The 22,198-nt window shown below is 41.5% G+C and overlaps 1 protein-coding gene and 1 pseudogene across 1 annotated transcript; both read right to left on the bottom strand.

Annotated features, from left to right (window-relative positions):
- Nucleotides 1-15: 15 nt before the first annotated feature.
- LOC139386948 (lysosomal phospholipase A and acyltransferase-like) lies at nucleotides 16-5,676 on the bottom strand. The gene is made up of 6 exons (XM_071132894.1): nucleotides 5,344-5,676; nucleotides 4,220-4,376; nucleotides 2,071-2,189; nucleotides 1,857-1,955; nucleotides 1,282-1,506; nucleotides 16-1,129 (listed from the first exon to the last, which is right to left on the bottom strand). Exons 1-6 carry the CDS (start codon nucleotides 5,489-5,491, stop codon nucleotides 618-620), a joined length of 1,260 nt encoding a protein of 419 aa, XP_070988995.1. The 5' UTR covers nucleotides 5,492-5,676; the 3' UTR covers nucleotides 16-617.
- Nucleotides 5,677-9,517: 3,841 nt separating this feature from the next.
- LOC139387269 (phosphatidylcholine-sterol acyltransferase-like) lies at nucleotides 9,518-13,232 on the bottom strand (annotated as a pseudogene).
- Nucleotides 13,233-22,198: the final 8,966 nt, after the last annotated feature.

Genomic DNA, 22,198 nt, shown 5'->3' with positions numbered 1-22,198 from the left:
ATAATAGCTGACATGTTTTAGGAACAAAATTACAGGCATTACTGTCATTTATTTCCTTATGTTATACATACAGAATATGAACCGGTATACTATACATACGGTGACCTACAGAACAAAACAAAATGTAACGCTTTGTAACAGCAGAAAAGGTCTGAATAAAAAAAAATGAATACGAAAGTTATTATTTGTGTTCACATGGCTAATGTGTACAGTAAAATCACTGATGTTAATGGTACAAATACTACTATCTTATTGTAGCTATGCCCCCAATGCTTTAAATATAATGTGGTAAAATCCGTATATAAAATCACAACGCATTTTGGTTTAGCACAACAGGAAACAATCTGGTAATCGGAGTTAAATGGATTGGAAAATATCTTAGAAAACTGAATCATTACTTAAAATATCAATTAAATGTCACATTTGGATTGACACTATGGGGGAAAAAACAATGTCTGCTGAGGGGATAATTTATAATAAAAATCAGGAATAGGGTAAAACATTTCCTCATCAGGCTCCGAGGTCATAATCTATCCACAAGCCTATGGTTCATCTTCTTTGTACTATCACAGTTTTTCATGTTTGTGACTCTCTTAAGATCAGATCTAGTTGGTCGCTCAAGGGTCAAAAAGGACAGTCTTGATGTAGGCGACCGTCGTAAAGTTAAGCAGCATTGCCACATGCTCATTCCCTTCCAGCTCAAGCATATGGACAGGCTGATTTTGGTGGCCTATCCAACGCTTGCACTGGGTGGCACTCAGCAGGTTGACTGTCCCATCCCCATCTCCAAGAATCAGTGTGGGGTCTGTATCAGGAAAGTTGGTGTAGAGGAAACCCTCCGCTGTGGGAACTCCACTGCCGTACAGACAGTGTATGGCCACCCCAGGGGGCTCCAGTGCACTGACCAGTGGCGCAGTGTCTTGACGCATCTCCCAGCCGTCTTCGAAATCAATATCCTTGAAGAAGCGCTGGTAGTCCTTGACGGTGTAGTTGGTGGTGGGTGTTTGGATCAGGACCTGGTCAGCGGGCCAGGAATGTGCATATGGGAACAGCCATGTGGTTGAGACTGCAGAGCGCTGCTGTGAGCGGATTTTTAGTGAACTGATGACTGGAATACGGTTATTATCACCTACAAGGAAAGACCCAATATAAACCACTGCAATAGTTAATATAAAGTACATAGTTGCTAGACATTATGATTGGTATGCAGCCCACAGTAACTCCACTATTGTGTCTGACTCCTATGTAACTTCATGCCAAAAAGCCTACTCAGACTCTTACCAGAAGCCACAACTCTCATGGTTTTGGCCACTCCAGCCCAAGGAGCACCCAAAGACACAAAGGCCTTGATGTAGCGATCCTTCCAGGCCTGGGGCTGATGGTTTAGGAAATACAAGGTGTACATGTTCCCCATGCTGTGGGCAATCAGTACAACTGGACATCCAGCCTTCTCTGCCATCTCTTCAATCATCTGTTGCAGACTCAAAAAGTAGGCCTTGTTCTCATCTGTCAAAATCATATAAAAGCAAGAACACTTACATGAGACTGGTCATTCTAAACGACTGCGATTCCTATAACAATATTTTAAAGCAAACAATACATCTAAAAGGTCTAAATTGACATTCTGTTTCTGTATTAAAATGTTGATCATAATTCCAATGACTAGATACAAAGTAATACAACTTACAGGCTAAAATCTACCCAACAACACTATAAAGGTTGGCGGCAATAACACATAGCTAGCTCCTAACACAAGGACATGCAATTCATCCAAAGACCTGTTGCCAACAAGCTCGGTTCATCAGACCGCAAATGTAACAGAAAGCAATGGACTGTAAGGGGTGTAGGCTACTTACTTGGAGCCTTACGCCAGTCATACGGAGCCCCTCGAACATCATCATCTCTTGTATATCCCCATTCTACCAGCGACTGCACTATGGTGACGAAATACATACCTGCAATACACCCAGTAGTAGCTTAGTCAAACCCACACACAAGCAATGACTGAGATACTAACACTATTAGACCGTTGAATAAATACTTCAGGCACGCTACGATGGGCCCACTCACCAACATCGCGCTTGCTGGGGTCAAGGTATTCCAGAGAAAAGGTCTGTCCAAAGCCAGGCACTCTGACATCTACCCCCGGAGGAGCTTCTGTCTGCCTTGTTGTGCGGTTGTAAATCAGTCTAATACACAGACAGATGCCAGAATATTAGAAAAGTTCATTACAGTATACATTCCAAGTATTATGAAGATAACATTGGATAGAACTGGAAACTTTCACTTCATTTAATTCATGAGTTGTTCCTGAAATAAACCCACAGCACACTGACGTGGTTATTTTGGTTAGAGACCCCACAAGCAACACCGGTTTCAATTAATTTCCGTATAGAGGGCTGCACCTGCGGGTCCCTACAGAGATCATTGTGGAACGGGAAGCATTCTTCATGCTGTGGTTGGGAGCGGGCGGTCAGACAGAAATAAAATATTTTTGTTGTCCCACAGATTATTTGGAAATGGACGTCTTTCTGCCTTGTGAATTCTGAGCGTGGCTAACGCATACAAGTTAAGTAGCCTACCTCTCCTCTACTAGTTGGGCGTGCGAGATCAAGTGCGCCTAGTATACAGTGCCTTCAGAAAGTATTCAGACCCCTTGACTTTTTCCACATTTTGTTACGTTACAGCCGTATTCTAAAATGGATTAAATAAATACATTCTGCAATTTACAAACAATACCCCATAATGACAAAGTGAAAACATGGCTAGATATTTTTGCTAATTCATTACAAATAACAGATACCTTATTTACATAAGTATTCAGACCCTTTGCCACGAGACTCAAAATTGAGCTCAGGTGCATCCTGTTTCCATTGATCATCCTTGAGGTGTTTCTACAACTTGATTGGAGTCCACCTGTGGCATATTCAATTAATTGGACATGATTTGGAAAAGCACACACCTGTCTATATAAGGTCCCACAGTTGACAGTGCATGCCAGAGCAAAAACCAAGCCATGAGGTCGAAGGAAATGAGCTCTGAGACCGGATTTTTTGTAGGGGTACAGATGAAAACCTGCTCCAGGGCGCTCAGGACCTCAGCTTGAAGGTTCACCTTCCAACAGGACAACGCAGGAGTGGCTTTGGGACAAGTCTGAATGTTCTTGAGTGGCCCAGCCAGAGCCCGGACTTGAACAAAATTGAACATGGAGAGACCTGAAAATCGCTGTACAGCAACACTCCCCAGCAAACCTGACAGAGCTTGAGATGATCTGCAGAGGAATGAGAGCAACTCCAAATACAGGTGTGCCAATGAGAACAATTTTATAATAAGGCTGTAACATAAGAAAATATGGGAAGTCAAGGGATCAGAATACTTTGAATGCGCTGTATGTGTGGTCTCAATGAAATCGAATAGGCTGCCTATGCATGTATAGAATCACGTTTGTTATCTTTCCTAGTAAATTAAATAATTAGACTAGTGTCTAAATGTTTAATGAAAGTGGAGGGTGCTCAACCAACGGGAGTTGAGGTGCAATCAATTTGATCATTGAAGGCAACCATGGTAAGCGAGTGTTGCGCCTTGTCATTTTCAATAAATATTGATTACCCATTCATTTATCTGCAACTCGTCCTTGTAAAAAACCTGGTCTCAGCGCATTTTGTATTCTGTATGTAAACCCGGGACACTCCATTTAGGATGTTACATTTCTTATGGTATGTATTAATTTGTATTTGCTAAACATACTAGTGTTACGAAATTGCAAAAAGTACTGTTGCTAAATAGGTTACATTCTATCTAGGTGGTTAATGTTAGCTTAGGGTTAAGTTTAGTAGTTTAAACGTTTAGGGGAAGGGTTAGCTAAATGTGCTAAGGTTAGATAAGTAGCTAAAACGTAGTTAATGTCTGACGAGATTTGAACTCGCAACTGGTTGTACACTACGCCTTCTATTAAATACACTAAGCTCAGAGACTAATTGTTGAAAACATTGATTGATTAAAGGGGATTCAAAGGTCAATTTGTACAATGGTCAGAAGATAACCTATTCAACCTAGGCTACAGAAACAGTTCTAGCGCATGCCTACTCAACCAGCTACTTAGTAGTATTAAACTAGTATTTTATTAAGTTGCCAGTAGTAGAGATGTTATCAGTAGCTTTCTACCGAGCTCATTAACCAACACCATGCTTTTCCTCCTCACATAGAACTAAGCGCTAACCTTATGTTATCGATCCAGCAGTCGATGGCCACCGGCACCAGCAGTTCCAGGTTGAGCCATAATGTGAAATAGACATCCGTCTTCTTGTAACATATGTAGTGAACCACGCTGGGCTTGTCCAGCTTGGCCTCCAACTGATTCCCTAGGTCTCCAGGAACTGTGGGACAATACAATAGGTTGAGGATGGCCAATCAGACTGACCAAAGGCAGAACACTATCAATTGAGTGTGATACAATCAATGAGTTAACATTTATTAACTAATGACAACTCAGTTTGTGGGGTCTTTAGAATGGTGAGATTAGTGTTTACTCCGGCTGGACTTAAATTTCAACATGTGAGGCAGTGACTACATACAACCTTGAGTGACTGAGGCAACCAAGTTAAAAGCCGTAACCAGAAAAGAGACCTTAGAGCAAACTTCACTGATTACTATCACTGCCATGTATGGCGTCAAACAAATAGCCTACTGCTAGGGTTGTAACTTGCCAAACAGAAGATACCATTTGTTGGAACACAGAACAGACTCATTTCTATGCTTGCAATATGTATTTTTATTCTCAGGGTGTATTAAAAAGCTGTGAAAGTAAAGGTGACATAAGAAACGGCATTAGGGAATTTACAAGTTGGTCAAATAGTAAGATGCATTACAGCGCGTGGGGAAACATGTTGGCAAACAAAGTGTCGGTCACATTTTGTTCCATTTGGTAGTCATATGACCGTCATATGACCAGTCGCTCGAACCTAGCGTGCCTGAATCACTCTGCTCATGAGTAAACAATTGGAGACCGAACTGCATTGTAAAATTGGAGTAATAAATGTAATGTGCACAGGGATAGATTATTGACTAAGTTAACGACGGTATGTATATTAGCTAGTTTTACCCGCTCTCTAATCAAGCAAATAAACTATGCCTTGCTGTTCGAGGGACATCTCAAAACAAATCTGATGCTGAGTAACTGGTCGAGAGTTTCTGCTAACTAGCCTAACGTCACCTGTCTGACGTTAGCCAAGAAGCTGGCGAGGCAATCTGTTACACAATCTGTTGCACAGTATTGACTACATAAAAATAGGTGCGCTATCTAGCTAACGTTAGCTCCAACAAATATAAACAATTGCCACTTACTTAGGACTACGGGAGGTCTTTCCGATCGACATGACTTGCCCGTGAGACAATTCTCAAATGTTCTGCCGTTGATGTATGGTGCCAAAAACAACAAACACAGCTGAAAGAGCACTGGGATAGTCAAACCACAGGATACCATTTCTCCCATTCATAACGCTGTTTCCCCTGATGAGGAAATGTGGGTGTTTATCAACACGAATAAATCCCTTTGCTGACACACATTTCATAACATGAAAACAAAACTGCGCAGATGTTGAAAGCAGGGGTGCAACAGATAATTTATCAATCTATTGACCTTCTTCTATGGTATTTTGACGGTCCGCAAACAACACTAAATGTGCGCTCCGCCACCTACTGGATGGGATGAAAACGGTTTAACTTGAACGCACAATTGGGACAAGGGAAAGGTGAAAAAAATATACAGTACTTCTAATATTTAAAAGTAAACCACTATACTCCTTCAGTCGGATTCAAATGTGTTTTCAGATCACTACACCGGCTCAGATACCTGGGAGGGGGAACCTCTTCATTCAGTATTCCCTGTAACACTTGGGCTGTAAAGTCCAAATGGTGAGTAAGGCTGAGCAAGAGCCAGTGATAACTGTTGATTGGCATGGATATTGGATCACTACACACATGATATCCACAGGCTGAGAACAAGATATAGCTCAAAGTAATAGTCGGATTGCCCAAAAAATTGTTGTGCACAATCAAGACCTCAAGTGGAAGAAACCTATTGATTTTGTGACCACTTGACTGTTCCTCTAGCGCCACCATCAGGCCTTTTCATTTTGTTTTCCATTTCCACTTTTACAGCTGCTTATCTTCTAGTTGGTATATATACTTAGTTCAAAAATCTGCTGCCAATTTTGTTTGTTATATCATTCAAAGATGATAATGTTAATTTATTTTAATTGAAGAGGTTAATATAAGAGGGAGGTTATATAAGCTATATTTATTTTAAGTTATTCATTTATGTTAAGAGAATTTTCCATTCAAGATTTTTACCATTTACAATTACATTTAGACTGTAAAAGATTACCTTGGGCACATTTCATATAATGGGTATCAATCTTGCATCAAATAGTGAATTTCACTGTATGCAGAATGTTGCGTGCATGTCTGCACAGTGTTATATTTTCACAGCTCAATGTCAGTAAATATTGGACTACAAGAGCCTGCAAGCCTGCAAAGGTAGAGTTATTTAAAGCTTTGAATGGGCCGATTGGGTTCTGGAGGTGTGTGGCTACAGCAATTGCGCAGGGTTGATGTGACCTGTGGTGGTGGGGCCCAATGTGATATCTTTTCATGAGTCCCAAAATCCCTGGCGGCTCCCCTGGCTGTGGGACATCCCTATCAACCATCAGTTAAAACCTTACTATAAACAGAGTAGTTTGGCTCCTGGGTGCTGATGGGCTGAAAGCTATGGTATACTACATTTATGACTCAAAATTACTTGTTCACTGTTCTAATTATGTTGATAACCAGTTTATAATAGCAATAAGGCACCTTGGGGGTTTGTACTATATGGCCAATATACCACAGCTAAGGCCTGTATACAGGCACTCCGCATTGGCTGGTGCATTAGAACAGCGATTAGCTGTGGTATATTGGCCATATACCACACCCCTCAGGTCATAAGAGACGGTAGTAGCAACATTATGTACAAAATAAGTTACTAACAAAATGGCACGGTTAGTTAAGAGCCCATAAAACGGCAGCCACATCCTCCGGCCTCCTACATATTTATCAATACTGCCATGGTGATACATGCTAAGGCCAATAATGCATTGGTAACTGTTACTGCTGTGCTAACTTTATTCACTCTCTCCCTCTCTTCCCCCACTCTCCCCACCTCTCAGCAGAGTGTCTGTACAGGAAGCAGCTCTGTCTTTCTCCCTGAGCCTCTGTTCATCTGTGTTGTGCTGAAGGACCGCAGCGAGAGAGATATATGCAACATGTAAAGTGTTGGTCCCATGTTTCATGAGCTGACATAAACGATCCCATTGGTGCTGAGGAGTCCCTTTTGTGGGGGATTCGGCGCATGCGACAAATTTAGATTTGATGTTGCGTTTATTTTTGTTCAGTGTAGATGGCTGGCTACTTCTGGGAGATTGTAATAATGAAAACCACATGCTCACTCAAAGCAAAACAAAGCACGGATGCGTTTCAAGAGCCTAAGTTAGTTCTCTCTCCATCTCACTCTCATGGAAAGTGAGACGGAGACCAAGCTTACCATGAAGGAGTTTGCTCAGAAGTTTGCCACCTGGCCAAAGGTAGGTTAGCCTTTTTCTTTGTTACAGGGTAATGCATACTACTGATATGTGCTACAGCATTTTTGTCAGATTGCGTGTTAACCCCTTCCTCTCTCTAGAAGTGTTCAGTGACTGCTAGAAGAGCAGTGAGAGCCCCTTCACCCTTTTTAAGGAAGTCTCCCATGTGGGGCGTAGCAGATGGCCACAGCAGTCGACACCCGCCTCTTCAGCCACCACCAGTGGTGTGAAGTAAAAATGTTTAAGTTTTTTGGGGTATCTGTACTTTACGTTACCATTTTCTATTTGACAATTTTTACTTCACTACCTTACCAAAAAATGATGTACATTTTACTCCTTACATTTTCCCTGAAACACAAAAGTACTTGTTACATTTTAAATGCTAATGTAATGGATGTGAAACGGCTAGCTTAGTTAGCGGTGGTGCGCGCTAAATCGCGTTTCAATTGGTGACGTCACCTGCTCTGAGACCTTGAAGTAGTAGTTCCCCTTGCTCTGCAAGGGCCGCGGCTTTTGTGGAGCGATGGGTAACGATGCTTCGTGGGTGACTGTTGTTGTTGTGTGCAGAGGGTCCCTGGTTCGTGCCCGGGTATGGGCGAGGGGACGGTCTAAAGTTATCCTGTTACACTAAGCATGACAGAAAATGGCCCAATTCACTAACTTATCAATAGAACATCCCTACTGCCTCTGATCTGGCTAAATTCTCTGTTTGTTAATTATGTCTGAGTGATGGCGTGTGCCCCTGACTATCCGTAAATATATATTTTTTAAAAACACTAAAATTGTGCCATCTGGTTTGCTTAAAATAAGGATCTTGAAATTATTTATACTTTTAACTTTTACTTTTGATACTGAAGTATATTTCAAACCAAATACTTTTACTAAAGTAGTATTTTACTGGGTGACTCTTATTTTTCTATTAAGGTATCTTTACTTTTACTCAAGTATGACAATAAGGTACTTACTAAACACAGGGCTCAGAGTTCTTTGCATGTGTGTAGTTTGTCATTCCTCTTTATAAAACTAACAAGTTTGTGATGTCCAGAGTTTGTGTTGGAACATGGAGGATTGTTAATTGAAGTTTCTCAGGACTAACTACTACATTTTTCTTGAAATGTTTGTAGAACAATTGTGCCGTCAAACGATTCATACCCCTTGATTCCACATTTTGCCTTACAGTCTGAATTCAAAATGAATTACCTCACAATGACAATGTTGAGCCATCTTCAATTTTCTCCTATTACAGCCATTAACTTCTGTAACTGTTTTAAAGTCACCATTGTCCTCATGGTGAAATCCCTGAGCGGTTTCCTTCCTCTCCGGCAACTGAGTTAGGAAGGACACCTGTATCTTTGTAGTGACGGGGTGTATTGATACACCATCCAAAGTGTCATTAATAACTTCACCATGCTCAAAGGGATATTCAATGTCTGCTTTCTTTTTTTTTTTTCTTTTTTTTTTTTTTACCCATTTACGAATGTGTGCCCTTTTTTTACGAGGTATTGGAAAACCTCCCTGGCCTCTGTGGTTGAAATTCATTGCTAGACTGAGGGACCTTACAATTAGCTGTACGTGTGGTGTACAGAGATGAGGTAGTTGTTCAAAAATCATGTTAAACACTATTGCACACAGTGAGTCCACACAACTTATTATGTGACTTGTTAAGCACATTTTTACTCTTGAACTTTTTTAGAATTTCCATAACAAAGGGGTTGAATACTTAATGACTCAAAACATTCATTTTTTTATTAATTAGTAAACATTTTTGAAAAACATTGTCAAAGTGGAACAATGTTATACTTTTTAAATTCAGACAGTAATATAACAAAATGTGAACAAGTCAAAAGGGTGTGAATACTTTGAAGGCACTGTAGATATTAAATGGTAAGTGTTTTGTACTGTTAAACCAGAACTTTGGGAGGCTGATCCAACAGGGGCCGGTCTTGCATGACAGTGGGGTCAACAGGAAGTTCATCAGTCTCATGGCATTCATAATCCTCTTCCTCATATCTTCCTTCCAGGATACTCTGGACCACGTTGAGCACCTTGCTATTTAATACTATTTCAAAGTGGGGCATGGCCCTGAATTCCTTGACATGGACAGGTTGTGCTTGCATCCCTATTCAGTGCTTACATTGACCCATGCTAAGACTATCCACTATCATCCACATCAGCATACACATAGTCTATAGGGTCTACATTTGGGAACTGCTCATCATAAATATAGGTAACTGGTGTTGGCAGCCCCACACCATAGAAGCAGTATCTCTCAACATCAGGAGGGGGCAGACCTGCGGTCAGGTTTCTGGTGTCTTCCCATATGAACCAGCCATCCTCAAAGTCGATTTCTTTGAAGAAGCGTTGGTAGTCCTGGTGGGTATACTTGAATGAGGGTGTGGAGATGAAGGTGTGGTCTGCAGGCCATGCCTCTTCAAATGGAAGCATCCAGGGGTTTGTGGTGGTCATTCGTTACTCCTCCCGGATCTTGATGTTAGACACCATTGGGATGCCATCATTTTCACCTGCGGAGACAAATGTATATTTTTCAATCTCCAGCCAATGTGTGACTCACCAAAGTAATCTAAACAAACCAGTCTTACCACCCTTTCAAGAAAATTAAGATGTGGGCATCTCAAATAAAATGATTTTGCAATATGTAGTGATTTACTGTCAATGTGATCTGTGGGACAATAAGAAGTACTTCAGCACGGTTTCAGATTGTTTTCGGTTATGTTTCTACTATGGGTGATGTTTCAATCTGTCCACCGGATTGTGACCGAGTACCTGATGCTAGCACTGGAAGGGGCTTGACTGCACCACTCCAGGGTGCACAGAGTGAAATGAAGCCTTTGATGTACTGGTCTTTCCAGGCCTGGGTCTGCTGATATAAGAAGTAGAGGACATAATTGCTTCCCATGCTGTGTCCCAGGAGGTAAATTGGTTGTTGATACTCCTCATACATATCCTCAACCAGCTTCTTCAGTCGTGCAAAGTATTCATCCTGCTCATCTGGTTAGTAGAGACAAATAGACAGTCACATGATGTGTAACCATGTTTGCACAAACAATGAATGAGTTGTACTTGTAATTTTGCTGACAGGAAATTGATTGTCAGTTGGATGGTTTGTGTGTGTGTTTGTGTCCATGATGTTACTTACTTGGAGCTATCCTCCAGTCGTATGGTGCGGCTCGGATGGTCTCATTGCGGACATATCCAATGTTGACCAAATGAGTAACCATAGTATGAAAATAACCTGGTAAGACAAATTTAATGAAATCATAATTAAAAAGAAAACATTTACAGGAAAAGATGGCCTCATTATGGTTATTCTCACCTGCCAGCTTGTTGGTGTCTAAGAACTCAACACTATATGTTTGTCCAAAACCAGGCACTCTCACTCTCACCCCTGCAGAATTGGAGGCCTTGCCAGTTGTCCTGTTGTTCAATTCTGTAGCAGGAAATATGCAGTATGTACAGAATGTTATTGCATAAGGAAATGATCCCAACCACTAAAACATTCAAAAAATCATGAAAATAGTTGTGGTTATATGCTGCTCTCTTACAGTGCATTATTTATTGATACAATTAGCAAATGCTCAAACATTAAGTTGAAATTAATTCATTAATCTAAACAGAATTCTCACCCTCACCTTGTATTATCAATCCAACAGTTAATCCCAATTGGCATGAACATATTTAGGTCAATCCAGAGTGTGAAAAGTAATGTATTTTTGTAGCACATCCAATGCACAAGACTTGGCTTGTCAATCTTGGCCTCAAATTGGTTTCCTAGGTTCCCTGGCACTGGTGAAAAGTGCTAAACCTTTAGAGCTTTGTCTCCAACTTGTTCAATCAGCACAGATTGAATTGAAGTATTTGAAAAAGAGCATACAACAATGGTAGATGAGAAAGAAGAGGATGACAGGATTGTGTGATTTGTCCCATCAAACAGACTCAAGACATTGACCAATCCCATATATAAATATATATAACACACACGAGCCCCAACCCTAATCCAAACCCTACCAGTTCCGTAACACAGCACCTCCTAGGACATCATGTGTGGCATTACTGCCCCCACAAAACATTTATTAACCCAACACTTTCTCCTCTCCAGGCAGATATGCTGATTAGCCCCACAAATGCTGACAAAGGAATACCAGTACGCTCTTCACCCCAGTCCAACTCTCAGCAAATGGCATTAGGAATCCTGTGTGGTTCCGTTGGTTGAGCATGGCGCTTGCAACGCCAGGGTTGTGGGTTTGATTCCCAAAGGGGACTAGTATTCATATAAAAGTAAGTTGCTCTGGTCTACTAAATAATGTAAATATACAGTGCATTTGGAAAGTATTCAGACTTCTTAACCTTAACCACATTTTGTTACGTTAAACCCTTATTAATAAATTTATTAAATTGAAGAAAAAAAACAATCTACACACAATACCCCATTTTTGACAAAAAAAAAGGAAATGTCACATTTAGTATTCAGACCCTTTACTCTGTACTTTGTTGAGCAACGATTACTGCCTTGAGTCTTCTTGGGTATGACACTACAAGCTTGGCACACCTATATTTGGGGAGCTTCTCCCATTTTTCTCTTCAAATCCTCTGAAACTCTGTTATTTTCAGGTCTTTCCAGAGATGTTTGATTGGGTTCAAGTCCTGGCACTAGCTGGGACACTCCAGGACATTCTGAGACTTTTCCTAAAGCCACACCTGCGTTGTCCTGGCTGTGTGCTTAGGGTCATTGCCCTATTGTAAGGTGAACCTTCGTCCCAGTCTGAGGTCCTGAGTGCTCTGGAGCAGGATTTATTTTTGCTCCGTTAATCTTTCCCTCGATCCTAACTAGTCTCCCAGTCCCTGCTGCTGAAAAACATCCCCACAGCATGATGCTGCCACCACCATGCTTCACAGTAGAGATGGTGCCAGGTTTCCTCCAGACGTGGCGCTGGGCATTCAGGCTAAAGAGTTCAATCTTGGTTTCATCAGACTAGAGAATCTTGTTTCTCAAGGTCTGAGAGTCTTTAGGTGCCTTTTGGCAAACTCCAAGTGGGCTGTCCTGTGCCTTTTACTGAGAAGAGGCTTCTGTCTAGCCCCTCTACCATAAGGCCTGATTGGTGGAGTTCTGCAGAGATGGTCGTCCTTCTGGAAGGTTCTCCCATCTCCATAGAGAAACTCTGGTGCTCTATCAGAGTGACCATCGGGTTCTTGGTCACCTCCCTGACCAAGGCCCTTCTCCCCCGATTGCTCAGTTTGGCCAGGAGGCCAGCTCTAGAAAGAGACTTTGGTTCCAAACTTCTTCCATTTAAGAATGATGGAGGCCACTGTGTTCTTGGGGTCCTAGGACAATATTACAATCATAAAATACATGAACATAATCTAATGACACAATCCCCAATATAGGCTTTTCAGATCACAGCAAACTTAATTATGATCTATTTCTCTATCAAGAAATAGAAACGCTCACCTATAAGAACCGGCGGAGTGCTATTGTTTGCCACTTTGTTTTGAAGTTTGACACTTGATGGGAAGACCACATCGAAGAGCCAAAATCCAGTAGATTGATGTAGCAAGGTGTCCTATAACGAGCACGGTACAGCAGTATGCGTATGCCATTATGTCCAAATCTTGACCAAATCTTTCTTAAAGCTCAGTGTTGTCTTGTCTCACTGGATCAGAAGGAGAACTGGTCTATTAATCCTGTGCGGGAGAGAGATGGGACGCGAAATCAGAAGGGAAACGTGAGGTTAGTTATTCGTTGTCGGAGCGAAGTGCGTTCAGACAACGAACAACTAACCTCACGTTTTCCCTCTGATTTCGCGTCCCACCTCTCTCCCGCACAGGAGAAATAGTCAACATGATAAAGATGCACATATTATGTCCTGCTATAAGCGCATCTGTGTGCTTCTACCGAGTATAAGTAATACTTGTTGCAGTAGTTTACCTGCATTTATATGAAAATGTAAACAACACACACATACAGTAGGGGGACAAACACGATGTGTACCACCTACCTACCTACCTACCTACCCATTGACCTATTGATTGTTGTATAAATTCCATTCCGTCCAGGCTGTTTGCACAATGGTACCAAGGTAAATGATTAACAATCCAACATTTAGAGATGTCAAAATATTAGTTACCAACGAAAAATCTAGGTGAAAAAAACCATATAGTTTGCTAAATATCACCAGCATTGTGTTAATCTTGCAATACATGTTTTTGCTTATGTTGTATAAATATAATGACAGTCAAACTTTGCCAAATGCAGAAGCCAGTTCTTTTACAATGAGCCTTTATTATAACCTTATTATTGTGTTGTCAACGTTTTTTTGTGATATTTATTCCCATGTGATGTAAAAAAAAAAAAAAACGTTTCTGGAAAATGCAGCTATGCTGTCCTTTTTCGTGGAGAGGACCACAAGTTTGGTTACTTTGTTGCTTTATAGACTAGTGGCCAATCCTCAGAAAAGGGCTTTAGATTTTGAGATACCCCTACCCGAGGGATAACGAAGTATAACCATGTTTTTCTATATCTCTAATGTCTCCCATTTATGAAATGGATGGTTGGGTAAACATATTTTACTGAAAAAGTGGTTGTGGAAAAATGTTTTACTGAAAGTGGTTAAATTGATAGATATTGTGACACACCCCCTAAACTAAAAAATTGCATAATAATGCCTGATTGGATGGTTCACATAAGGTCATCTAACCAAATATTGCAAGTTCTGATATTGCTAAATCACTAGAAAAATATTAAAATGTTTATAATAAAACAATAAGAAAAATATTTTTTTTAAATGCAGTTCAGAATTGAAAGACACCGTGTTTGTTGTTTTGTGATGTATTGTGTCACACCCTGATCTGTTTCACCTGTCTTTGTGCTTGTGTCGCCCATCTTCCCCATTATCCCCTGTGTATTTCTCTGTTTGTCTTTTGCCAGTTCGTCTTGTCTTGTCAGGTCTTACCAGGGTTCTTTCCCGCCTTCCTGTTGCGCTAGTTCTGTTTCCTAGTTTTTCCCGGTTCTGACCATTCTGCCTGCCTGCCGTCCTGTACCTGTCTGACTCTGACCTGATTATGAACCTCTGCCTGCCCTGACCCTGAGCCTTCCTGCTGTCCTGTACCTGTCTGACTCTGACCTGATTACGAACCTCTACCTGCCCTGACCCTGAGCCTTCCTGCTGTCCTGTACCTGTCTGACTCTGACCTGATTACGAACCTCTACCTGCCCTGACCCTGAGCCTTCCTGCTGTCCTGTACCTGTCTGACTCTGACCTGATTACGAACCTCTACCTGCCCTTTGCCTGCCCTGTGTTTCTAATAAATCATCTGAGAACTGTCCTATCCGCCTTCCGTGTTTTCATCTGGGTCATATCCTGAGTCGTGATAGTATTGTTGTATTTCTGTGCATCATCACACCCCCTAAACTCAAAGTGCAGAATAATGCCTGGATGGAGTGGGGATGGCCCACATAAGCTCATGTAACCAAATATTGCAAGTTCGAATATTGCTAACATTTGGAATACAAGTATTCAGTTGTCTGCCCTACATAAACAAAAATAATTAAGATCTCTTAATTCATCTTGGAAATATAGACAGAGATATAATAGGTGGAAATATCAACTATGAATATTTACGATGAATGTAAGCTTTACTTTCTGGTAGCTGATTAACCTCCTAGAGTTGCTTGACGTACCAATAGGTAACGTAAAGAAAAATCCTCGTAAAAATCTGTCAGGTTAAGTTGGAGATATGTTTTTTCCATTGAATTCATCTCAATCCACCACATCTGCCTATCACTTCCGCATATGCGGTGAAAGGTGTTAGAGCTAGAATGGTGTTTGTCAGACCATGAGACATCCCGAAAACATCTGTAGCATCCAAACCATTTGGGCTACAAACTAACCCCATGGTGGAAAGGGGAGATTCTCACGCACATGATGGTGTTCTCCATTTTGATCTACGACCCCCACAAGTCTCACAGGACTTGTCTGAGGTAAACGGTATCGGTTTTAAAAAATGAATGGAAGTACATTATATATACATGAGTATGTGACACCCCTTCCAATTAGCGGATTTGGCTACTTCAGCTACTCCCTTTGCTGACTGGTGTATAAAATCGAGCACACAGCCATGCAATCTCCATCAACAAACATTGGCAGTAGAATAGCCTTACTGAAGAGCTCAGTGACTTTCAACGTGGCAACGTCATAGGATGCCACCTTTCCAACAAGTCAGTTCGTTAAATGTCTGACCTGCTAGAGCTGCCCTGGTCAACTGTAAGTGCTGTTATTGTGAAGTGGAAACATCTAGGAGCAACATCAGCTCAGCCACGAAGTGGTAGTCCACACAAGCTCACAGAACGGACGGCCGAATACTGAAGCACATAGCGTGTAAAAATTGTCTGTCCTCGGTTGCAACACCCACTACAGAGTTCCAAACTGCCTCTGGAAGCAACATCAGCACAACAACTGTTCGTTGGGAGCTTCATGAAACCGGTTTCCATGGCCGAGTAGCCATACAAAAGCCTAAGATCACCATGCGCAATGCCAAGGGTCGGCTGGAGTGGTGTAAAGCTCAGTGTAAACCCATTCTCTGGCATGATGAATCACGCTTCACAGTTTGGCAGTCCAACAGACAAATCTGGGTTTGGCAGATGCCAAGGCATAGTGCCAACTGTAAAATTAGGTGGAGGATGAATAATGGTCTGGGGCTGTTTTTCATGGTTCGGGCTAGGCCCCTTAGTTCCAGTGCAGGGAAAATGCTACAGTGCACAAAGCAAGGTCTATAAATATTTTTTTTTGTCAAGATCGGTGTGGAAGAACTTGACTGGCCTGCACAGAGCCCTGACCTAAACCTCATCAAACACCTTTAGGATGAATTGTAAGCCAGGCCTAATCGCCCAACATCAGTGCCCGACCACACTAGTTCTCTTGTGGTTGAATGGAAGCAAGTTGCTGCAGCAATGTTCCAACATCTAGTGGAAAGCCTTCCCAGAAGAGTGGAGGCTTTTATAGCAGCAAAGGTGGGACCAACTCCACATTAACACCCATAATTTTGGAATGAGATGTTCGACGAGCAGTTGTCCACATACTTTTGGTCAAGTAGTGTATGTTGGGAATCCAATATCCCCACCATAATTACTCAAACACCTTTGCCTGTGTATTTAAAAGGCAGCAGACTGCCTGGCATGGCAACACCAATATTTCAATTCACAAGCCTCTTTGAGGATCAATGAGGCAACGATGAGGCTCCAAAGAAAGGAAAGAGAATACAACCATGGACTCGGACACCCGCTCCCTCGCTTTACAGCTTGCCCCCACTGTGGAATATAACTTAGCCTACAGAATTGGGCTATAATGTCACCTACTTATCATCAAACTGTTCCTTAATCCCAATTTCCCTATAAGGACATGCCATATATATCAAACAAGAAGCACCTTAGGATGGTCAAACTTAGACAAAGATAAGTGTGATCGTGAATGGTGGCTGGGACATGACTGTGAGATAGTGGCCTTTGTGAACCATTCTTGATCAACTCCATTGATCAAAGTATTTTGGGTCAGACTCAAATCTTTTGCGCTGGTGCAAAAAAAATTGTAGTCAACTGAATGTGCAGCTTAGTTCAAAGCTGTGGTTACGTGAAACTCCCAAAGTTATCCACCACTCTAATAAAAATAAAGCAATCGCTGTGTGTGTCAACTATAATTTTAGCACAGTTTTGATTGGGACAGCGCCATTGTCCTGCTTTGAGAAAAGCATGGGATCTGGTCTTGACAAAATCCATCAATGTCAGATTATTGTTTTCACTGAATCTCCGTTTGGATATTTGGTTACAATTAGGCTGGGAAGTGTTACCTCAATTTAGCTGAGTGCTCATGACCATTAATCTAGCAATTGAAAATGTAAATTGTCCGGTGGCGATTTGTATGAATTGTTCAGCAGTCTAATGGCTTGGGGGTAGAAGCTGTTGAGGAGCCTGTTGGTCCTAGACTTGGCGCTAACTTAGGTGACTGGAGTCTCTGACAATTTTATGGGCTGAAACCGCCTGGATGGCAGGAAGCTTGGCCCCAGTGATGTACTGGGCCATTTGCACTACCCTCTGTAGCACCTTACGGTCAGATGCCGAGCAGTTGCCATACCAGGCGGTGATGCAACCCGGTCAGGATGCTCTCAATGGTGCAGCTGTAGAACATTTTGAGGATCTGGGGACCCATGCACAATCTTTTCAGTCTCCTGAGGGGGAAAAGGTTTTATTGTGCCCTCTTCACGACTGTCTTGGTATGTTTGGACCATGATAGTTTGTTGGTGGTATGGACACCAAGGAACTTGAAACTCTTGACCTGCTCTCGACCCGCTCTCAACACGCTCTTTGTGTTTGAAGCTGTGTTTAAAATTCACTTCTCGAATGAGGGACCTTACAGATAATTGTGTGGGGTACAGAGATGAGGTGGTCATTCAAAAAATCATGTTAAACACGATTATTGGTCACAGAGTGAGTCCATGTAAAAATTACAAATAAATATTCCACTTTGACATTATGAGGTATTGTGTGTAGGCCAGTAACACAATCTCAATTGAATCCATTTTAAATTCAGGCTGTACAGGTTATGAGCAGCAGGTGGTGGAGTGGTTCAATCGATACGAGTCCAAGACAGCTGGGGAGGATGTAGCAGAATGGATCTTCCTGGTGTCTGAGGACAGGATCCAAGTGACATACCAAGGGGAGGATGACCGGGTTATTCCTGCTTGGAGAAACTTCAAGCCCAGGGATTCAGGGGATTCCCAGAACCCACACTCCTTCACCCTTCAGATGGCTCCCACCTATCCACCTGGCATCCACCTTTCAGGTGTAATCTTCAGGGGCAATAAACAGTAGCTAAACAATCTACAGAATTTACACCTGGCTTAGATCATGTATTTGGTGCCACCAGCAATTTGAGATAAAATGTTATTCCGTTATGTGGGTTAAGTAACTATGGTGTTTGTCCAATGGTCTTTATGTATGTGCTTTCAAGTAGATCCATTTTAGAAGCCAAGTAAGAATCTGTATGAAATGTTAGTCCATATGATGAAGGAGGAGGAGAATGTGGTACAATCAAGGAGTCTGAGAAAGAGGTGTGCATGTGTTGTGTATGTACTTTGGCATGAATTACTAGACCTTTTCCTGCATGTCTTCAAATTAGAGAAATATCAAAGTAATAAACAGTTAGTATTTTTGCTCAGGTGAGGGAAATACTGGGTGTAAGAGAACAAGAAGAGGGCAGTACTGAGCTTTACATCTCCATCTACAACACAGTGAGGAATGAGAGAGTACGCTGTCACTGAGAGGCACTAGTAAGAATTACACTCACCCTCTCATCACAGAAGGCTGACTGATACTCGGTGCCGCCTTCTTACCCTACAGTATTTCCTCTCTACCTCATGTCATGTCCAGGAGAGGATGGCCAAAGAGGAGCGTCTTCGACAGGCAGTGAAGAAGCTGGACATCTTAGCACCGTTTCAGGCCCAGCTGGGTGACCCAGAGAACCTGACCAGACAGGCTGCTATACAGCTGAACTGAAGAAGTGGCTTGTCGATAAGGCCAACCTCATACATGCTCGTTTTGAGAGGGTACTTCAAAACATACCATAATCAGATAAACATAGGATAAAATCTAAAGAACTAAAGGGTTCTTTACAGACAATAACTGTGTCATAAAAATGTGTCGTTGACAAAAACAAACAAAGATGTAGTATTACTTAGTTCATACATTTATAAAAGATGTTTTACTTTTGATAGATATGTCTGTATTTTTCTAATGTTGGTCTGTATTGCTGTTATACAGTATAATGTAATACATAATATATCTGTAGGAGACCCAGGACCTTCAGTAGAAACAGCAGTGCTGCAGAAAAAACAGCCCACTATGACCAAGGAGGATGAAGATGAATACCTTGCTTACTGCTCTGATGACATGTGCACGATACATATTCTCAAACTGTGTTTGAGCAGGTAAAGCACTGTAAAGGCTTGATTAATGGTAGAGAATTATTTCACATGGTTAAAACCAAAAAGGGTTATCCTAGCAGTTTTCTAAGAGTACAGTGTAGATTTGGCCTTGTGTTTTAGGTTATTGTCCTGCTGAAAGTTGAATTCATCTCCCAGTGTCTGGTGGAAAGCAGACTGAACCAGGTTTTCCTCTAGGATTTTGCCAGCGCTTAGCTCCATGTTGTTAATTTTTTACCCTGAAAAATTCCCCAGTCCTGAACAATTATAAGCATACACATAACATGATGCAGCCAGCATTATGCTTGAAAATATGGTGTTACTCAGTAATGTGTTGTATTGGATTTGCCCCAAATACAACACACTTTGTATTCAGTCCATTTTTTTTGCAGTTTTACTTTAGCAAACAGCTATTAAACTCTATAACAGTTTTAAAGTCATCATTGACCTCATGCAGTTTACTAACTGAGTTGTCTTTGTAGTGACTGGGTGTATGCCAAAACAGCAGCGACTCTTCCTGAGGTCCAGCAAAATTAAGGCAGTTTATACCATTTTAAAAACATTACAATACATTCACAGATTTCACAACACACTGTGTGCCCTCAGGCCCCTACTCCAATACTACCACATATCTACATTACTAAATCCATGTGTATGTATGTATGTTATCGTGTGTGTGTGTGTGTGTGTGCGCAGGGGCCGGGTTGAGTGCGCGTGTGTCTGTGCCAATGTTTGTGTTGCTTCACAGTCCCCGCTGTTCCATAAGGTGTTTTTTTAATCTGTTTTTTTAAGTCTAATTTTACTGCTTGCGTCAGTTACTTGATGTGGAAAATAGTTCAAATCAAATTTCAAATCAAATTTATTTATAAAGCCCTTCTTACATCAGCTGATATCTCAAAGTGCTGTACAGAAACCCAGCCTAAAACCCCAAACAGCAAGCAATGCAGGTGTAGAAGTTCCATGTTGTCATGCCTCTATGTAGTACTGTATGGCTCCCATGCCTCCCATAGTCTGTTCTGGACTTGGGGACTGTGAAGAGACCTCTTGTGGCATGTCTTGATGCATGGGTGTCCGAGCTGTGTGCCAGTAGTTTAGACAGACAGCTCGGTGCATTCAACATGTCCTATCATAAATAAAAGTAGTGATGAAGTTCCACTTTCAGCCAGGAGAGATTGACATGCATATTATTAATATTAGCTCTCTGTGTACATCCAAGGGCCAGCCGTGCTGCCCTGTTCTGAGCCAATTGCAATTTTCCTAAGTCCTTTTTTGTGGCACCTTAGACTGAACAGTAGTCAAGGTGCAACAAAACTTGTGCCTGTAGGACCTGCCTTGTTGATAGTGTTGTTAAGAAGGCAGAGCATTGCTTTATTATAGACAGACTTCTCCCCATCTTAGCTACTGCTGCCTCAATATGTTTTGACCATGACAGTTTACAATCTAGGGTTACTCCAAGCAGTTTAGTCATGTCAACTTGCTCAATTTCCACATTATTTATTACAAGCTTTAGTTGAGGTTTAGGGTTTAGTGAGTGTTTTGTTCCAAATACAATGCTTTAAGTTTTGGAAATATTTAGGGCTAACTTATTCCTTGCCACCCACTCTGAAACTAACTGCAGCTCTTTGTTGAGTGTTGCAGTCATTTCAGTCGCTGTAGTAGCTGACGTGTATAGTGTTGAGTCATCCACATACATAGACACTCTGGCTTTACTCAAAGTCAGTGGCATGTAGTTAGTAAAAATTGAAAAAATCAAGGGGCCTGAACAGCTACCCTGGCGAATTACTGATTCTAACTGGATTATATTTGACAGGCTTCCATTAAAGAACACCCTCTGTGTTCTGTTAGACAGGTAACTCTTTATCCACATTATAGCAGGGGGTGTAAAGCCATAACACATACGTTTTTCCAGCAGCAGACTATGATCGATAATGTCAAAAGCTGCACTGAAGTCTAACATGACAGCCCCCACAAGCATTTTATCATCAATTTCTCTCAGCCAATCATCAGTCATTTGTGTAAGTGTTGTGCTTGTTGAGTGTCCATCCCTATAAGCATGCTGAAAGTCTGTTGTCAATTTGTTTACTGTGAAATAGCATTGTATCTGGTCAAACAATTTTTCCCCAGAAGTTTACTAAGGGTTTGTAACAGGCTGATTGGTCGGCTATTTGAGCCAGTAAAGGGGGCTTTACTATTCCTGGTTAGTGGAATGACTTTAGCTTCCTTCCAGGCTTGAGGGCACACTCTCTCAAGTAGGCTTAAATTGAAGATGTGGCAAATAGGAGTGGCAATATCGTATGCTATTATCCTCAGTAATTTTCCATCCAGATTGTTAGACCCCAGTGGCTTGTCATTGTTGATAGACAACAATACGTTTTTCACCTCTTCCACACTGAAGTACAAATCTTGTCTTTCATAATTTGGTCCGATATACTTGGATGTGTAGTGTCAGCATTTGTTGCTGGCATGTCATCCCTAAGTTTTCTTATCTTGCCAATTAAAAAGTCAATAAAGTAGTTTGCAATATCAGTGGGCTTTGTGATGAATGAGTCATCTGATTCAATGAAAGTGCCTAGGCAACAGGGTAGATAATAGAC

Source organism: Oncorhynchus clarkii, chromosome 1 (assembly GCF_045791955.1).
Source record: "Oncorhynchus clarkii lewisi isolate Uvic-CL-2024 chromosome 1, UVic_Ocla_1.0, whole genome shotgun sequence".
NCBI classification, from domain to species: Eukaryota; Metazoa; Chordata; class Actinopteri; order Salmoniformes; family Salmonidae; genus Oncorhynchus; species Oncorhynchus clarkii.
Note: the sequence above shows the minus strand (reverse complement) of the source record. Positions and strands in the feature narration are given on the sequence as shown.

Coding starts and splice junctions, on each gene's coding strand:
- LOC139386948 (XM_071132894.1), bottom strand. CDS start 5,491: ATGGGAGAAATGGTATCCTGTGGTTTGACTATCCCAGTGCTCTTTCAG. Junction 1,956..2,070: donor CCCCAGCAAGCGCGATGTTG/GTGAGTGGGCCC, acceptor GGTGTATTGCAG/GTATGTATTTCGTCACCATA. Junction 1,507..1,856: donor TGACTGGCGTAAGGCTCCAA/GTAAGTAGCCTA, acceptor TGATTTTGACAG/ATGAGAACAAGGCCTACTTT.